At 40.7% G+C, this 20,414-nt stretch overlaps 1 protein-coding gene across 3 annotated transcripts in view; it reads right to left on the reverse strand.

The window, feature by feature from the left end:
- Nucleotides 1-3,565: 3,565 nt before the first annotated feature.
- The window catches only part of VMP1 (vacuole membrane protein 1), a 121,160-nt gene continuing 104,311 nt past the window's right edge, over nt 3,566-20,414 (reverse strand). For 2 of the 3 annotated variants that reach the window (XM_037070288.1, XM_037070289.1), the window contains 2 exons: nt 6,738-6,840; nt 4,828-5,645 (listed from right to left, as the gene is read on the reverse strand). In XM_037070288.1, coding sequence (XP_036926183.1) covers nt 5,502-5,645; nt 6,738-6,840 — 247 coding nt within the window. In that variant the 3' untranslated portion in view covers nt 4,828-5,501. Of the gene's footprint in view, nt 5,646-6,737; nt 6,841-20,414 lie in introns of all 3 variants that reach the window. The other variant, XM_037070290.1, reaches the window with a different exon arrangement.

Raw genomic sequence — 20,414 nt, forward strand, 5'->3', positions numbered from 1 at the left:
TAAACTGAGCAAACAGTGGTCAAGTTCGCAGTCTACTCTGCTTCCTGGTACAGGGCAGAAGAGGTTCCTGGGAGCTAATCTTGGTTACTGGTGGTGTGAAAAAATACTGTGGCAGGGGCGCAGGAATGGGAAGGGTCTGGTGCAATGGGCAGGACGGAGTAGAGGTGCCTGAAGAGCCTCCAGGATGGCCAGAAAACGGGAGGTTCGGGAGAGAAAGTTTGGCTGTTCTAAGAGGTTTCGTTTAGACATCGTTCAAGTGAAAGTGACTCTCAAGGGGCTGTGAGCCGCACTAAAAAAAATGAATCAGAGAAAGGCCTCCTCTCATTATTTTGGGCTTCCATCATTTTAACTGGTGAAAAAGGCTGAGAACACAGTTCCTAGCGACATGGTGCCCGGGGCTTCGGCCCTGCTGCCAAGAGCTGAGGCTTCCTACACAACCCGGCCAGGAGCCGACAGAGACAACGGTGATCTGACTGGTCATCCCAGGCTTCAGGGAGAGAGAGGGCCATGCCTCTCTCCCAAAGCGCCTCACTCCATGAAAACCCTCCCCCACAGGAAACAAACTGGGACACAATGAAGCAATACTGTCTGCTGCGTCAGTCAAAAGTGACCTGAAGGTAAAAGCTGCTCGTGCTGTTCCCCAAAGGGACAGATGGCGACACAGGGAAGTGCCATATTTGGCATTAGTTGGGGGAGAGCAACGTGGCCTGCAGAGGCCCCTTTGAACAAGCCTTTTCCTTAAAGAGCCAGGTAGGACGGCCAGCTGTGGTAGGTGGCTTGGGGGTCCCTTAGTCAGATGCCCAGAATGGGCTAGAGCCGCCCCGTCAAGGGAACTGTGGTCTCCAACACAGATAAAGACCGCATTGTAGTAGACACAGTGCTGGAGAGAGTCCAAACCCTCCCTCCACGTCCTTTGAGTCATTTGGGAATGGTTAACACACGGGTGGAACACCTGGGCTGACTGCCCCGCAGGGGATTTCCGAACACTCGCATAGTAAACTCATCCCTTCCCTCCCCAGAGCAGCCCAGCCCCACTGCTCCCTGGTGCGCCCTCACGGTCCCACGTTCCAGGATTTGGAATCCAGGCTTTCGACCGACCGCAGCGGTAACTGCTGCTGACACAAAGAAACAAGGAGCCAAGCAACTTTGTGCTTTTTCAAGTTTGTTTTGAATTAAGAGGAACAGATGTCCAATGTTTCAAAAGGCCGCACATTTGTGGATTTGGCCGACGACAAACCCTCTGAACTGCATCTCATTTCTGTTCCCATAGAGTCAGCCAGCCACTTACAACTGACTCACTCTCTCTGGGCCATGATCTGGGCCCATCTCCCAACTACAAAATTAGAATCTCAGATCTCCAACGAATCCAGGGTGTTTGGGTGGAGAGTGGTGGCCATCTAAATCAAACTTTTTTCATTTAACTTAGTAGTATCAACACCCACACAATGACTGCAAGGCCAGTAGGTCAAAGAATGAGCAAACAGCTGGCACCTGCCTATCCTACCACCAGGCGATTCTAAAGGCCATGAGTAAGCAGCTGCTCAGCACAGGTTCTTGTTACAAACTCTTATGACTACTGGTCAAATATGCAAATACATGTAGGTTATCTGCTGCAATTCAAGGCCTCACCCCCAAGGCAAAAAGCATTACCCTAGGTGAACTCTCAGCCTTGCTGGAAAGGGAGGGACAGGAACCCAAGCCCTTGACTACCAGACACAAATGACTCAACTGTTTCTAGACTCTTCAAGTACATTATGTGCTTTCTTGTTGTCTTTAACAATAAAGGGACAAAACACTTCGGTGCCAACATTTCATTTACCATGTTTGTGAAAGCCTGAGAAGCTCTGACCAATCCGAGTTAGAGATGGGATGTTACTAGGTTTTCAAAAATGGCAACTGCACTCCTGAAGAGTTGGTTTTAACTTTTTGTGAGAATTATTAATGAATAAACCTTTTTTTCTCCTAACAGAAATGGGATTTGGGGGCCTATTGAGAAAGACCTTGCATGTCACTACGTTAAATAAAAACTTTTAAAATCAATTCACACCCATCAAATCTCACTACATAATCTAGACGGAGATTTTAACAAGGAACTAAAAACCAGCAGTCCCTCTTCCCCCTCTCTACCTCCCAAATTTTTTAGAACTGACTTTATAATCATAAATAAGCTGTCAACATTTTAAGGTGGGAAGGTTAGAAGTTATTTTCAATTATTTCACTGTAAATTTGTGTATTGTTGCTTTGTAATCTTAACTAGGCTAGTTAGGGGCTTATTTGTATTTGCTCCAAAACAAGGACATATATTAACCAAGAACATTTAAGAACATTTTTGGAATAAATGTTCCAATTTTGTATAATTCTTGCATGTGGATCAAATACCACCCTTAATAAACTAAAAGTTGGGAACATGCAAACATTTATGGCAGTATTTTATCTGATTTAATCCTTCAGACAACCTGGCTATCTACATATATGTATGTTTCCATAGCTGAAATCTAGGCTGTAAAAACTTTCTCAAGGTCACTAACGTGAGGGGCAGGACTCTGAACCACCACAACTACTGCATGTGGAGGCAGGTGGGTTTCAAAATCTGCGGAAAGGCAATGTGATGCTAAAATGCTGGGCACCTATGAGCTCTTTACACATGGATCAGTCAGAACACAATTCACCCCTGGGTACAAGCGGGCAATCAGGATTTGGCTTAATGCATTACTTGTACTCAGCGAGTCAGTGTTGAGGGACTGGTGAAAGCAGACAGGTCTCGTGCTGCCCAACCAAAGCTACATGGACAGCACGGAGCACACTGGGAACATGGGCTCAGCCTGTTCGTCCAGGAGCACTTGCTCTGGCAGACACAGAACCAACCAGCGTATTCCAGAAACTTCACCCCCGCACTGTTTTCCGGATTCCTAGAGAATGGGAAGAGTGGCCATCATAAACAAAAGGAAAAATCTCCTCTTCCTCCAAGCCCCCACTCCATATGATATACATGCAGGGAATACGGAAACCAATGCAAGTGATTCCAAACTGCAGTTTTAAGGGAGCTGCTCCTCAGCACCTAAGTGTGTGGTGTGAACTGATTTTTTGCACTGTATTGGCTTGTACTCCTCAACAGTCACTGAGTTGAGAAGTGATAAAAGGTAGTTCTGCAGATATTTAAGGCACAAAATGAGGCTTAAACAAAGTAGAGATGGAATCAAAATTCCCAGGCCCTTTTTTTATTTGCAGTAATATCAAACCATCCATTTACAAAGTTTCTGGTCTCCCATCAGCTGGACGTAACTAGGGGTGTCTCTGGGATGGATCACGTGGTTGTCTGCGTCCACTTTGGTGGACACAAGAAAGGAACACACCTGGCACTGGAACACAGGGCTTGCGGCATCCTACTCGGCTGGAGTCCAGCGGGATCACCGAGCATGCCACACGCACACTCGGGGGAGGAATGGAGGAGAGATGTGCTTCACTGGTTTTCAAAGCCAACTCATTTGAAAGAGTGACCAAACTGCCATTATTAAGTCAAATGTATTAATCACTTAGACCTTCAGACTAAAACACAATTTTTTCCCTAATATCCTACCCTGAAATAAATTTATCAAAAAAATCCCCAAGATTTAGTACAAATAGTACAATTCATACCTGCTTTCCTCTTTCCTTTCTTTAGACAAACACCAAATAAAAATGCAGGTGAAAGACGAAATACAACTAGGTTAGAAGCTGACTTAGAAAGTTACATGACCCCTACAAAATCTAAAACAATTATGCTTTTAATGTGAATCTATTTAAAATAAAGCATTTGGGTACCGCTTTTTAAATAAGGTAATACAGCCATACTGCTAGAAAATCGCTGGGTGGAAAAAACAGATTAAGAACAACCTTTTCAAAACCCATAAAGCCGGTTGCTTATACTTTATTCATTGTCTGTGGTCATGGACAGCACCCCAATTTTCCGTAAAAATCCTCCCGCCTATGCTGCAATATCACGACATAAAAGATTCAAAGCGCCACTAGACAGAGGACAGGGTTTTTGCAGAAATCATAAGCCATAAACCATGATGTTGGGGCAGGTGAGAATGGGAACATTTGGTATGGATGGTCAGATGAGAGATACCAGAATGTCGGACAGCTCATCGACTGCTGTTGCCATGAGAGTCAACAGTCAACATCAGTCTGATAAGCTACCCGACAAGGTGGTACAGTCATGGAGATGTCACGATGGTGGGCACGACAAGCAGACACTCAGGCGGGGTTTGACAAAACCGACCAGACACTTCTGGCCTGTTGAGATGTACACCCAATTCTACTCCCCACGTAATGTCAGTACCAATCTTCCCTGAAGGGAAAAAAGCGAAATGGTTTATTTCCCTCCCAAGCAAAACAAAATGACCAAGTTAACTAGAAATATCACAAAAAAAAACACACCACAGAACAAAACTGGAAAGGGCAAGTAAAATAGGTTACATATAAATTTCTCTTAAAACCAGAGTACACGCTGAGCTAAAATTAACACGTGAGAAAAGTGTGGGTTCTTAAAAACGAGTTCTTTCTTTTGCCAGTGTTTATTTGTATACTACCCTCTCTCCTGTTACCACAAACCAAGAAACGCCCTCTCTACACCAGTTCGTAAGTTGCCAGTCATTTCTGCAGTGTGCAGCTGGCTGCCCGACTCCAGCCCGGCCAAAATGCCTGGTGGTGTCCCTTTCTGTGAGAGTAAGTGAAGGCTTAAGAAATTCTGGTTGTAGGTGGGTTTGGCAAAGCTGCCATTCAGTTGGTAGAAGCTAAAAGAAGTGAAAAATCAAAACGCTCAAGAAAACGAACACAATTTTGGAATGATCAAAGAGGTCTTTATAAAGTTCTTTTTTTTATGACTTCATTCTAAATATACAGAATAAAAAATGGCATCAACTCATTTGAGAGACACCAACCAGATTTTCCTTATACTGTCTCAAAATTTCAATTTCCCAAGAGGGTGTGCAATGCATCATAAAATGGCCTTTTCTGCAGGTAGGAGAGGAAGGGCCGGCCAGGATGGCATATTAAATTTTACCATGATACACATGCAAGACTGTTATCCCATCTAATAATTATATACATTTTGATGACTTAGAAAAACAAAGCAGTCATTTGTGACAAGCCTAAAAAACTTGACATATTTAACATAGTTAGAAACTTTTTTTGTAGTGTCCGAATTCTTTAATTGTATGATGTGGGCCTTTTCAAAGTAACAAATAAAAGGCCAGTTTCTGTTTCGTTTGCTGCTGAACATCTGAACATCACATTCCACCCTAATAAAATACGATTTGAATTGAATTGAGGGTGGATATCTTACCTTAACACACAAAGGAAAAGTATGTTAGTGCAAAATATGGACTAAACTGCTTTCAGGAAAAAGAAAATTAAACTGATACAGGATGGAAAAGGGAATTTTCTTTCCTGGTCTGGAGTCCCCCAATTAAGGCAGGACCCATCTGTTCTAATTTCTGCTGTTAAAAAACTCTTTCTGCTTATTTAGTTTTCTCCTCTGAGTCCAACCGCTGCTGGATTCTTTTGGCATAGCTTTGTGCCATGGAGTTAATGATAGACAGGATGAAGTAACAAACCATCACCACGACCAACTTCTCAAACACCCAGGACAGCCAGTTTTCTCCCTGCAGGAATAAATGCAGAATGATCGAGAAACGCTTAATCATTTCACTAGTATTAAGAGGACCATCTACAATGTTTTAAGGAAAAGAATGTGAACTCAGGAACTATAACCTATAAAAGTTTAAACAATTACAGTTGCAAAGTCTCATGTCTGTAGCTACCCTGAAATCTATATTCAGGCCCTTTTACGTCCAGTTATTAAAATCCCACTTTGTTGGCTATAAAGTCTGTGTTGACCCAGAGAGTTTAGAATGGGGCAAGTTGTCATCTTGCCCCATTCTAAGGTCATCTCCTGTCTTTTACTTCACAAGAACAAAGCCTCTGACTAAATTCTACTATGTAAAGTCACCACATAGACACTTACTATACAGGATGGTGTCAAGATGGTTATATATTCTTGTTCCAGTACAGGGAGCAGCTTTTAAAATATAAATGTTTATCTATTCCTGAAATCAAGTTTGGTCAACTGAGGGCAGCAAAGGGCCACCCTGAGAGCACAAGGCCATCAGAAGCACACAAACAACCCCCAACTGCGCTGCCCTGGGCTTCCCACTTCAGCTTACTGCTTACTCATCCTCTTCCAGCAGTTCCCTTTGTCACGGAACTGTTTACAGAAAAGGCAGGCTTGGGGTAGGTTAAAGTTTTTATGTTCAGCTATATAAAGAGCCTTGGTTTATTAAAAATGATTGTTTTCCTATCTCTAAAAAGAAAAATAGTGCAAAAACAAAGGGAGATTTTCAAGTGACCTGGGTAAGTCCAATACTTTGTTACTATAAATCTCAACATTTTAATCCACTCAGGAAGTAGATTTCCTAATAAATCATTTAAGATCAAGGCAGTAACTCCCTCTATGTAACAGGTCTATTATTTTCCATTAGCCCTACCCTTGTTTTGGGGAGAAGATGTACAAAACAAAAGTTATATTTTCTGATTCAAAGACAGATTTCCCGGTAAACAGAGACACAGCTCGTTCGGAAGACTGACTGGCACACAGACCTCAGTCTATTTGTCTAAAAGTGCTGTGAGTGCCGAGAATGTGATTTCAGCCTAAAACTCAGGGGTGGGGAGGGGGAGAAAACAGAGGCAAGTCTCACCTGCGATGTGCCCATCTCGCCTCTGTGGTGAAGCTTCTGCCGCTGGGCCTCCAGGTACTCCTGGAATGGCTTCTGGAGAGACGGACCTATGCCGGGGACAGCACTGGGAGCAGGGACAACCCAAGGAAAAAGGCACATTTGGGAAGAGAAGAAGGAAACATGTTAAAGAAAAATCCACTTACCGCCTGGATTCAAAAAGCAAGGACTGGTAGAAAGAGAAAAAAAAACTATCAGCTGAGCTGGTGAAATCTTGTGAACTCTGTCTAGTGGATAAAAATTCGTCCTTTAACAACCCCGTAAAGGAGAATCATCTCTCCCACCAACATGCACGGGAGAGGGCAGGAGCTCAGCTCCCTGCTACCGGCAGTCGGGCCACGGTGGAGCGAGTCCGCAGAGGATGCACACTGGGGTGGCACAAAGAATAAAATGAATGACTTCTGAGAAGCCCCACATTTATCACCAGCAGTTCCTGTAAGAACTGGTTTGAACCGATTAATAAGGAAATGACTTATGCTTGTGTCATCCCCAGTTGAAAAAGAAACTGCCCGCCCTCTCTCTGACTTGTCCCTTCTTCTCAGAGGGGGTGGTACTTTCTCAGTCTAAGTCCTTATTAGGACAATCTGTGCGTCATCCCTTTCCAAAAAGAATGCATTAGCGAATTTGGAAGGCACCTCCCACCAGTCAGAAGTCAGTGATTAACAAAGGGACAAAGAAGGAACTCTGAACCTGGAATCACTTCGGGGTTTCTGGTAGGCGGTGTGCACAGAAAGGACAGCACGTTGCCACACAGCGTGTTCTCAGAAGACCGGGATAAGGATCTCTGATAAGTCTAGGTGCTCGGAGCTCCCTCTCACCCAGAATCAGAGGAGGCAGTGCTGCTAAACCGGTTTGGCCACTGGAGCTACCGGACTCCCGGTTTAGAAATGCCCGCAGGCGTTTCAAAATGGTAACTTGGAGCAACTTAGAAAACCAAACACTCTATTTTCTGTGCCCTTTAGTACCCCTTTATTTTCCCATCTGTCGTAATAGGGCTAAAAGGTAAATAAGCCCAATCTCTTTTCTGGGGCCAGCAAAAAGCATTTCAACATGTGCCTAATGCTCTCCCTTTTAAGTAACTAGATTAACCTCACCTCATTTCTAGAACAATTCAGTTGCTGCTTTCTGTAATCAAAAGCAGAGGGGTCGAGAGAGAGAACTTTTTTGCTATTGTATTTACCAGAAGCTAACAAATATAAAACTCCTGCCAGATACTTTTCTTTAGTTATTTTAACTGCTGACCACCAAACACTTAATGAAGTTCTTATTTTGTGTCCAGCACTAACTGGCGCTATGGTGGGAGTAACTTTAGTAATCTCCAAGTAATCTCCAAGCCCACAAAAGACTTAAGATCATTACGGGGATTCAACACACATGCCTGCACGCACACATATGAATTGATTTGGGAACAAAAGAGTTTACAAGACCACACTAAATTTGTTGGTTCAGAGATACACTGCAAAAGAAGTGGAAGGAGAGAGCAGTGTGGGGTGAAGCAGACCTTGAATGAAAACGGAAGGGTATGTAAAAAGCCCCAAATAGTCATGTGCAGTAGAGGCTGTGGCTGCGCCAACTGGACCAGGAGCCCCGAGAGACAGACACCCAGACGGAGAAGGGAGAGGTTTCCCAGCCCACAGCCTCAGGCTCTGACTGTCAGGCTGCCGAGCCCAAAGCCCAAAGCCCAAAGCCCAGAGCCCAAAGCCCAGAGGTATGTCTGAGTGTGCTGTGGTCACCCCTCTGATTGGGACAAAAGGGGCACCGGCAGCACCACAAACTTTCTCTTCATGAGGGATTTTCCTCGTGCAGTTCTTTATATAATGCAAATGGGAATGCAAATACCTCATCCCTTTACACTTGAAACAAATCACATTAATATAAAAAACAATTCTACTGAAATACACAAAAAAGTGGCATCGAAGACTGCAGATTTATAAGGACCTTCCGTCAGAAATTGGCTCATTCACTTACTACCTATGCCGTTATTTTTTTCGAAAGGTGAAAAAATCATTTAGAAAGGCTGCACTGACTGTATGCTAATTTAAACAGCTAGGCTGTTCGAGAAATGACCTGAAAAGCCCCTTTCCGAACGTCCGCCAGGACCAGGACCCAGCTGACAGTTCCCCTCAAACCCCCTTCTTGGGCTCTAGGGTCAAGTAATTATTTAAAGAGAAAATTAAGAACCAATATCCAAAGGCTAGGAATGTTCTAACTTTTTGTTTTTGTTGTTGAGGGAAATGAGGGAGAGACTGGCAACAATCACTCTAGACTCTTTTCAAAATAACCTGAAAAGAGAAATGATTTGCCACTGGAAGTCCGCTTTAGCTGACAGAGAATACATGCCATTATATATTTACATGATATGCAACTTTCAAAGAATTCTCCTGGGCTAATGCCGAGATTAACTAACTGTTCAAGGTGCTATGGGGTTACATACTTTGGGGGGCTTTTGGTGCTGGGGTGAGAGCTGCGGTTTCTCATAAGAGACTAGGAAAATAATTGAAAATAGAGAAATTAAAAGTTTTTATAGCAACATAGTAATCAACACTATCATGAACAAATGATACACAATCTCAGTAAATCTAAATAAGTTAATATATTTGAAATTTAGACATTAAGTGTTATATAAACAATTACCACATCTTCTTAATCTGTTTTATATACTCATAAATTTCAGGCTCTCATTTTCTTTTCACCAGCTCTACAAACAATGGCTTAGGCCAGACGCCTCAGCTCAGACAAAGCAGGCTTATACTAGTTTTCTGAATTAACACTAAAACTACTCCAGTCACGGACCAGATGAAAACTGGAACTATAGCCATCACTACCAACAGGCATTTACGGGAAACTACACCACCAGCCTGCAGCCTCGCCGTCAAGTCACCGTCAAGCAGCAGACAAGCGTCCATTCTGACATTTAAAATTTTACACACACACACACACACACACACACACACACACACACACATATGGGCTGGAGGAATAACCTGCATCACAGTTCAGTGATTTTTTAAAAAAAAATATAGTTGGCTTAGGAAATAGCTTAAATGCTATTATCTAAAGTCATTAAATTCAGAGTAGTACCCTGTGCACCTGGCTAGGAACTCCGGTCTCAACCCAGCTTGAGTTGAGAGTTCCAAGTGGGTGGAGTCCTCCATGTGCTGATTAAATTCAAAAGTATTACAGTTTTGCGATACAGAAGAATATACAATAGGAGGGTCACAAACACACAGAACTATCTTTCAGTTGACTGTTAGACCTAAATATGTTTAAACTACCTTTCTAAATAGCCACTCACTAAGGGAGAAGGCTAAAAATGAAAAAAAAAATACAAAAAAACACAGAAATTGATCTCGTGCTTTTTCTTGCTGTAGACCTTCAACTTGGTGGGTAGAAAAAGCTTTTTTTATCTTTTTTTTTGTGTGTGTGTGGACAGTAATATCTTGATATTTATTTTTGATACACATTTTTCAGGTGATATAACTTATTAAAAACCATATATCTAACAAATTATTCTAATGGCAACTTCTGACCATTTATTACCCATTATAATAAAGGGGGAAAAAAACCCCTCAGAAAATGCAAATGAAAGAGCAAGATAAAAAGAAAAAAAAAACCCCACAGAAGTCCAAACCCATTCAAAGCCAAAAGCGGTTCGTGGGAACAATGTGTTGCTGTGCTGACACACCAGAGTATGTGTTACAACAGACACAAGACCAACTTCTTGGCAAAATTCTGTCAAGGGCCCTGACCCATATGCAAACAAAATCTATGATTTTTTCATAGTTTTTAAAACATGTGATTCTGTTTCTGGAAATCACTTATTTGGGAAGAAAGCTGTCTTGAATTCTGCCCGTATCAGCCCACGAGAGGTGTGCATTATTCTCCGTGAGCATAATGGCCAGAAAACTTTCCAGAGGCGGCACCGTGATCGGCGGAGGCTGCATGGACAGCGGGGGTGTGATCACACCGGGTTTCCACAAGGCTTAAATTTTCATGTGTTGGTTAGTCTGGAGTGCACTCTTATTCCAAAAATTCATTGGTCATTATTGCTTCTGTTTTCAAAGGACTCCTCTCAAACTGTGTAACTCTGAACTGGGCTCCCCAGACATGAGACATATACCATGTGACCCACTCTTTTCCACCAGAGATAGTCGTCAGACTAGGGCTTGCTATTAGAGGGCCTGAAATTTTCCTGCTCATGATTCTGTTTGGATTTTTCCAGCCAGGTGTGTTGTTTTTTTGTTACTATGTGCCAACAGACAGCTGCAGCACAGTGCTTAATAACATAGAAATAATATGAACTTAAAAAAATGGATCTTATTGTTTAGCCCTATTTACACAGGGCCTATATAAAGATTAAGGAGTTCAAATGCCTAAGGGAATTAAAATTTTTGTTTCATATAGGCTTTTTTCCTTTCTTAGCCACTGTTTTTGAGGATCTTAGCATTAATGTGATCATGTAAGTTATACTGGCTTTCCAGAAAACAGTGTCATGGGTTCCTAGTAAGGTCATGCAGTAATGGACCTTTATCTTTCTTCGCAGAAAGTGGGGGCACGTGGTCTTTCACCTTTGTGTCACTGTTTGTGAAGTATTTTGAGGCTGATTTATTTAACATACCTCTGATGATTAATCATATCGTCACATAGGGTGTGATTAGTTAAACCTTTGAAAACTTAGAAATATGAGGAAATGTTTTTAGAATAAGATTCAAGTGAGGAGTAGTATAACAAGGGAAAAGAAGGATTTAATAATCAATTCTACAGCTGCTATAATTCAGAAGGCATAATAGAGATCTTCTGAAGTAAACCTTTTGAAGTAAACTACCAGTGGTTTTTATTTACTTATTTTTTTAGAGAGAGGGGAAAGGAGAAAGAGGGAGAGAAACAGCTGTGTGAGAGATACACTGATCAGTTGCCTCTTTGCACTTCAACCAGGGACCTGGCTGCACCCCAGGCATGTACCCTGACCAGGAATTTAACTAGCAACCTTCTGGTTTGCTGGCCAGTGCTCAGCCCACTGAGCCGCACAAGGCAGAGCACTACCAATGATTTTATTTTTTTTTAAAGATTTTATTTATTTTTAGAAAGAGGGGAAGGGAAGGAGAAAGGGATAGAAACATCAATGTGTGGCTGCCTCTCATTTGCCCCCCACTGGGGACCTGGCTTGCAGCCTAGGCATGTGCCCCGACTGGAAATTGAACCGGTGACCCTCTGATTCACAGACCCATGCTCAATACACTGAGCTATGCCAGCCAGAGCACTACCAATGATTTTTTTAAAAAATTTACTGATTTTTAGAGAAAGAGGTAGAGAAACACTGACTTGAGTTCCACTCATGCATTCATTGGTTCATTCTCTTGTTTTAATTTATTTTTATTGGCTTTTTCCCATTACTGTTTATCTCCCCTATACCCTCCTCCACTCCCGCAATCACCACACTGCATTGGTTGATTCTCATATGTGACCTGACCAGAGATCAAACCCACAACATTGGGGACCAGAACGATGCTCTAACCAACTGAGCTAACAGGCCACAGCCACAACTAGTAGTGTTGATAGTGGCTTTTAAGGGCAGAGGAGCCTAGACCGATGGTCTAAAAACATATATATTTTTAAAAATCCTCACCCAAGATCATGGTTATTGATTCTAGAGAGAAGGGAAGGGATGGAAAGAAAAGAGAGAAACATCAATGCTCAAGAGATACATCAATCAACTGCCTCTCACACTCGCCAGGACTGAAGACTAAACCTGCAACCCAGGCTTGTGTCCAGAAGAGAATGAACCGCGACCTTTAAATTTAGGGGATGATGTTCCAACCAACTGAGCCACACTGGCCAGGGCTAAAAACATTTTTGATGTACATATATAATACTCCTGCAAACAATAAAATGCACAAAAACAAAATTAAAAGGATGAAATAAAGATAAAATTGTTTCAATTATTACTTTAAAAAGTTTTTAGCCCTGGCTGGTATAGCTCAGTAGATTGAGCGCGGGCCTGCGAACCACACGATCGCAGTTCGATTCCCAGTCGGGGCACATGCCTGGGTTGCAGGCCAGTTCCCATCAGGGGACTCACGAGAGGCAACCATACATTGATACTTCTCTCCTTCTCTCCTTCCCTTCCCCTCTAAAAGATAAATAAATAAAATCTTTAAAAAAAATTTTTTTAAAGTTTTTAATTAAATTTATTGATTTTAATTGAATTTATTAGGGTGACATTGGTTAACAAAATCATAAAGGTTTCAGGTGTACAATTCTGTATACATCATCTAAATATTGCATTGTGTGTTCACCACCCCAAGCCAAGCTTCCATCCATCACCATTTATCCCCGCCTACTTCTTCTAAAAATTACTTTAAAGTATTGCTACTTATGATGGCTTTCATGCTATCATTAGTGACTACTATTTCAAGGCAGATAATTTCTAAATATTTTGGCTGATTTCTATATACATATACTAGGAAAAGGTGAATACCATGCTGCAACTTTTTTTGCTGCTTCTTGCGAGTAGATTATTTGTATTACCTTTTTTCTACTGTTTCTTTACAGAAAACTCTTTAATCTACTCGTCTGTTTGTGAGGATTAGTTTAGGTATAACTGGGAATTATAAGCTATTAATCTGATGAATGAGGAGAGAAAAAACTCAGTAAACTGCAAAATGCTCACAGTAAGCGTCCTCTGTACTGTGGAGCCCACACTATTCCCCTAGCCTGTCAGTAATCCCCGGCTGATGACCTCCTGGCATGGGACGGAAGGAATGTCCGTCAGACTGATGGTAAACTATATTCTCCACATATGTAGAGACAAATAAATTTTATATATGGGTGCTACCGTAATAATATTACGCATTACAAAAACACACAAGAAGAAAATAATAAAGATTAAAGTAAATATAAATAAAGTTCTATAATTTTAGTTCCACTCTGATAAAGATGACCACTGGTTTAGACCATGAAGCTAAACTGCAAGGAGTACAAATATTATACTTTGTTCCCATAAGGTAAAAAATATCTTAAGGCTTATTTAGCAGACCAACTTGTTGCAGGGTTGCTAGGTAGTATATCAGGGGAAGAATATGTACATTTCTACAGAGATGGGGGCTGGCTATCTCTTTTTCCCTCATCCTTCTAATAGGCCTTTAAGAATCTGGAAAGCCAAACCTCAGGGGTCTGAAACCTTGTGCCCACAGTTAAAGCTTATACTTCAAATAAATATGAGAATCTTTAGAATTTTCTTGATTGGGTGGGGATTACTGCATGTAAATCAATACATTGAATTTATCCTGACTTCAGAGAAATCTTCTATCAGCTGAGACCTGGCCCCAGAGCACAGGAATAGAGCCCTCTGCAGGAAGCGGTCTCTCCTAGACTGACCCTTCTGCCACGGGGAATGCACTGCACTGTATGACGATACTGCTTACGGCTCTACTGGTAGAGGCTGTCAAGGATGAAATGAAAGCTTCTTCATGTCGCACTCCCACCACATCATTTGCACAAAAGAGGCGATGGCAGTGTGACAGAAGTTCAGTGAAAAGATGGACCAGAACTTTTCTTTCTTGATAAGTCTTATAAACAATTCTTTGTTTTCAGAAATGTCATATTTTAGTCAAACATTATAGTTAGAATTTCCTCCTGACCCCCAAGGCAGTGATCTAAACAGGCTTAACGGTTAGTATTTTAATGAGTTGTCATTTCCTGTCTGATAAAGATTCTCACACTCTTTAACCACCAGTTTCCCCGGGGCCCAACCAGTAGTCAGGTCCTACTCACGGTGACTCAGAATGCATCTCAGACTCCTGGCCTGATTCTATGCTGATAGGCAGCCCTCCAGATGAAACTCTTTCCTCCTAAGGTAGAAGGCTCAGGACGGGAGGGAGGGGAGAGTTTTATCAGGCAGTCTTTCTTGAGAAGCCAAAGGCCACCCTACGGTGCCCTTCAGAGATTAGAGAAAGAAAAGAGATTGAAAGAGAAACAAATTGGTATCTAATTAACTGAAGAATATGACAAGGAAGTGAACTGGTGCTAACTGCAAATCAACTAATATTTAACCTTAGCAATAATGAGATTCAGTAGTCCTCTGTGACTTGAATGAAAGTGTAATAAATTTTCCCATTTAATTGAATGGAGAATATGAATCTTTGAAGCTGATATTTTAAGAAAAAATATTCTACCTGCATTTGGATCTGAAGTGTGGTAGCCCACCTAAACCAAGTTCCTTTACATCTCAGGATTTGGGGAGAGTACCACAATAAATAAATTCAGAATAAAAATTATGCAACACAAACAATCTAAGGCTTTCTCATTTATACAAGTTTGGGTTGATGGTCTTTGGTACCATTTAAAATACGTTGTGATTCAACCTCAGGATTTAGAATTAAAACGTCTTGCATTGCACTCACATCTGTGCCCCTTTCAAATTATTAAAACCTCTTTTGTACTCAAATTAGTCCACTGTGTGCTAAGTCACATTATGAACACATGACACCTTCCTTAATGGCTGTGTAGAAGGAAGACCACTGCTTTACCTAGAAACATGAGGTATATTGTTACTGCCTCAAAACATATTTCTATTACAGGCACCTTTCAAAAAAAAAAAGAATGTGCAATTGTCCTTGCTTTTGAACATTTGAAATGTTTTCTGTAAGAGTCAGAATGAAGGTAAGACCTCCTTATAATTAGCAACTATTCTTTGAAATATACTCATTAAAGGGAAGCTTTCGAAAACAAAACCTCACTTTAGAATTAATTTAGACTCGGGCAGTAGGAGACAAGCAGGCATTTATGCTAATGAATGAGGCCACCGCTAAAGGAGCGGTCCATAAGAACAAAGTAAAAGTGATTGGCTGCCAAAACAAAATCTGTTAAAAATCAACTGATTTCAGCTCTTAAAAATGACAGATTGGCAGAAGACTTATGGTGACAAATCAATACGTGGCTAGTTTGAAGACCCAGTGAATTATAGGAATAAAATCAGCAACAGGGACTCATATACCTAAAGGTCAAGAATAAAGAATAGTTTGCAGAATTTTAAATTTAGGGTAACATGGCATGGAAGCTTATTGGCGTTTAGCTCATTCAAAGTGGTATGATGATGAGTGGATAAAAAAAGTGAGAGTATTGATTGGAATTCAATGTCATCTATGAACAATCCAATTATTCCAAACATTACTTAGGCAGAAAACCACTAAATTAAGTAAATCAGAAAAAAAACTCATGATTTCTGCCAGCAAAGAACTTACTGTATTTTGCCACGTATAATGCATTCCCATGTATAATATGCACCTACATTTTTGGCTTAAACTTTCAGGAAAAAAAATCTTCTCATTTTTTAATTCAATTTTTTATTTGTTTATATTTAGAAACAAAACCAAGTACCATATTCCAGGGTATTATTTTGCATATGGATATTGTTATTGCTTCTAGAGTTACACTTTTAACCCATAAGCATAAATAAAAGAATTTAAAATCTTTATACAGATATAGAATTAGTACTGCCCATGTATAATGCTCACCCTTAGTATTCCCTCAAAAATTTGGGAACAAAGTGCACATTATACACAACAAAATACAGTAATCTAGTAGGGTGATAAAAGGAAAAGATACATATAAACCCACAGTACAAAAACCAGTAGGTTTCTCAAAGCAACACCCATAGTAACGACTTTCAGCTGCGCCAGGTGCATTCACTTGTGAATGAGAGGAGAGTGGACAGAGAGAGTTCATGCTGACTCCCTATTAGATTCGCAAAGCAGCCACATGAAACTGACACTGTTGTCTAGATTTTCAGCTTCAATCAGTTGCTTCACTACCTTCTATAGTGCTCCCCACTGGCCCTCTTCTCTACCTCTGGAACAGTGCATGCTCACAAAATACTGATTTCCAACCCACATCCTTCCTTTTATTCATTTCTATTTCCCATCTCTAGCTTACCAGTTTTCCCTCAGACTAAAATACAAAGAGGTCTCTACTAACAATGAATGAATGAATGAATTCATGGAGCCAACAAATATTTACCAAACATTTAAAATGCGCATGACCTTGGCCTGCCTTTTCCTTTCCTCAATAATTCTATGGGATCCAATACAACTGAATTTTAGTTTTCATCATTCTACAGAAATGCTCTAATTATGGTTCATAGTAACCTCCTAATGTTAGGCTGACCAAAAAGTTCATTTGTTTTTTTTCTGTAAGGTGGCTCCAGTAGCGGTTAGTTGTCTTTAACTTCATTTGAAACAATTCTGTTAGACTGTATTGTGACAGCTGTCATGTCAATGTGCATAAAAAAACTTACCAAAATTGGTGAATTTTTGTGTAGCCATTTTAATATTGATGATGGAGCCCTGGCTGGTGTAACTCAGTGGATTGAGTGCGGGCCTGCGAACCACATGATCACGGTTAGATTCCCAGTCAGGGCACATGCCTGGGTTGCAGGCCAGTTCCCAGCAGGGGACTCATGAGTGGCAACCATACATTGATATTTCTCTCCTCTCCTTCCCTTCCTCTCTAAAGATAAATAAATAAAATTAAAAAAAAATAAAACAAGGAAATGAACACTCACCCAGTGTTTAAAAAAATAAAGTAAAAATATTGATGATGGAAGAAAATATACATTGTCAGCATATTATGCTTTACTTTTTCTTTATTTTTAGACAGAGGGGAAAGGAGGGGGAGAGAGAGAGGGAGAGAAACATTGATGTATGAGAGAAACATCAATTGGTTGTCTCTCACAGGCTGCCAGCTAGGGACCTCGTCCGCAACCCAGGCTTGTGCCCTGACCAGGAATTGAACCAGCAACCTCTCAGTCTGCCGGCCAGCACTCAAACCATTGAGCCACACCAGCCACAGCACTTTACCATTTCAAGAAACATAAAAACTCAATTGCAATCCATAAAATAGTAGTAATAATTGTGCAGTGTATGGAGAAAGTGCTGTGACTGATCAAATATATCAAAAGTGGTTTGTGAAGTTTTGTGCTGGAGATTCCTCACAGGACGATGCTCCATGACAGGAGAGTTGATGGTGATCAAACCAAGACTAACTGAGAATAATCAACACTATATGACGTTGGGAGAAAGCCGACATCCTCAAAATGTCCAAATCAATAAAGTTATTGGTGAAAATGAAAAATGTAAAAACAAACAAGAAAATAAAAAATGTGTCTTTTATTTTATAGAAAAATCTATGCAAACTTTTTGGCCAACCCAATACAATGTTGATTTTTCACATTAACAGTCTAACTCCAGATTTCTTCTTTAACCTTTAAGTATGTTGCCTCCCAATATCAGTTAACAAAAATATAGAAGAGTTAAGACTCAAAAAAGAAGATAAACTACATGAAGAGGACATGAAAAAGGAAAGAGTTTTCAACAAAATAAAACAAAATTCAACTTGGGTAAATTTTAAAGATCTTATTGGCTTTATTTTACAATTCATGGGTCAGACAGCATCCCAATCCAGCAGAGAGAAAGGAGCTCTGGCCCTGGCCAGGTGGCTCATTTAATTGGAGCATCGCCCCATACACCAAAAGGTTGTGGGTTTGATTCCCAGTCGAGGTATATACCTAGGTTTTGGGTTCAATCCCTGTTGAGGCACACCCATATCACATACAATGTGATCAATGTTTCTCTCACATTGACGCCTCCGTCTCTGTCTGCCCCTTCCTCGCTCTCTCAAATCAATAAACATATCCTTGAATAGGAATTTTTTTTTAAAAAAAGAAAGGCGCTCTGAAAAGCTGTATGAAATGAAGTAAGTCTTTTACATGCAGGACAGAACAAGGAAGTTACTAGGCAAAAAGGGGATAGTTTCAGACAAAGTCACCTTCCTTTGAGGGATGGTAGGGGTCCATCAGGCAGGTTATCTTTCTACTGCTGACCAAGTAATTACAGATTGACAGGTTTAAGATTTCACCCCTGGAAGCAGTTGAAACTGTAATTAAGTTAGGTATTAAGTCTCAGTTTGGTATTGTGGACTTAGCACAAGTGACTCCATTTAAGCCTGTTGTCTCTCTCTTTTTTAAAATTTTGAGGGTTTTTTTATTTAAAAAAAGATTTTATTTGTTTAGTTTTAGAGGGGGAAGGGAGGGAGAAAGAGAGGGAGAGAAACATCAATGTGTGGTTGCCTCTCACATATCCCCCACCAGGGACCTGGCCTGCAACCCAGGCATGTGCCCTGACTGGGAATCGAACCGGTGACCCTCTGGTTCTCAGGCCAGCATTCAATCCACTAAGCCACACCAGCCAGGGTTGTTGTCTCTTTTAACACTACCTGATTTACAGAAGATTATGATAAAATCAGTGTGCATAACTGAATCTCAGCATCTGGGGTCATAAAACCTACGTATCCTTTTTCAGTTAATACAAATATTTGTGTTCCACACTCCTGTAACTTTTCCTGGTTATTTTACAAAGATCAAAGTCAAAGGCAATTAAGTACAAGCACCATTTTACACATTTTAAAATGAAAAGATAGATTTTCTTTCTGTAGAAGAAAAAGTCCAGGCTAATACAGCTCATTCTGACTACTTGTTACAGAGTCATGAACAAGAAACGGTATTAAGATTCAAACATTAATTACTCACTGGTTAAAATGATCTCTGTTGCCACAGGCAAGTCTGACTCTGAGGTCAAACATTAAGTTAACTCAGAAATAGGAGACAGCAAAGAAGAGTGTGGAACATTCTGTGCCTGGTAACAAGTCCCTGCTTCAGCCAGCCCCATCCCCCAAGTTCAATGATCGAGTTATGGAAACTTTCTTGTGTGGAAAAACTGGAGACTTTGTCTTCTAATAAGACCCTGGCAACCTGACAATGAGCCAATGTTCTGCATATGGTTCGTTATGGATCATACATTTAATGTTATTTTCTGGAAATTCTCATCTCTCTTTGGTGAGAATATTGGACATGTCATGACTTTAAAGTTAGACGTGGTTCTCTTTAAAAAACATGTCCAGGTGTTTTTCACTGGAGAAAGTCTAAGATTAAATAAAAATCTGTTTAAATCTTAAATTAAAAAAAGACAGCAATAAACAGAATGCCTTTGAAGGTTTAAAGGCATTAAACCTGGTTCTTAGTTTTGTCCCTTCACTCATTTCAACTCCAGATACTCAAGAGTGAGAACCCCATTACATGTCTAATCTGTTTTTGGACCTTCCTTCTGTCCTCCTGACAAACACACCATAAACCAAAAAACTCTTTCTCAGGGCTATTATTTGTATTCTAACCTCTTTCAGGATATATGATTCATTGCATCTGTTCAGATTTCCATATATCACGGACAAACCCTTTGATTTAGAGAGAGAATAGGGATACCCTTCCCTGAACTTAATGACATTGGCGACTACTGTCCAGAACTATCTAAGAAATAAATCTACTAATTACTATTTCCAAAGAGAATCGTTTACTTTTAAAATCACAGTAAAATTTGTAATTTCAAATTCAAAAAAGAAACTGCAAAACTGTTATTCCCCAGAGCATCTGACATGTTGCTCCCCAGCCTATGTTGTCAGTTTGGCTCAAATACAATCAGATTGTCCTGCCTGGTGTAGCTCAGTGGCTTGAATGCCATTCTGCGAACCAAGGGGTCGCCAGTTCGATTCCCAGTCAAGGCACATGCCTGGGTTATGGGCGAGTTGCCAGTG

The sequence above is a fragment of the Sturnira hondurensis genome, unplaced genomic scaffold, assembly GCF_014824575.4.
Source record: "Sturnira hondurensis isolate 20B ecotype Veracruz unplaced genomic scaffold, ASM1482457v3 Scaffold0018728, whole genome shotgun sequence".
Taxonomy (NCBI): domain Eukaryota; kingdom Metazoa; phylum Chordata; class Mammalia; order Chiroptera; family Phyllostomidae; genus Sturnira; species Sturnira hondurensis.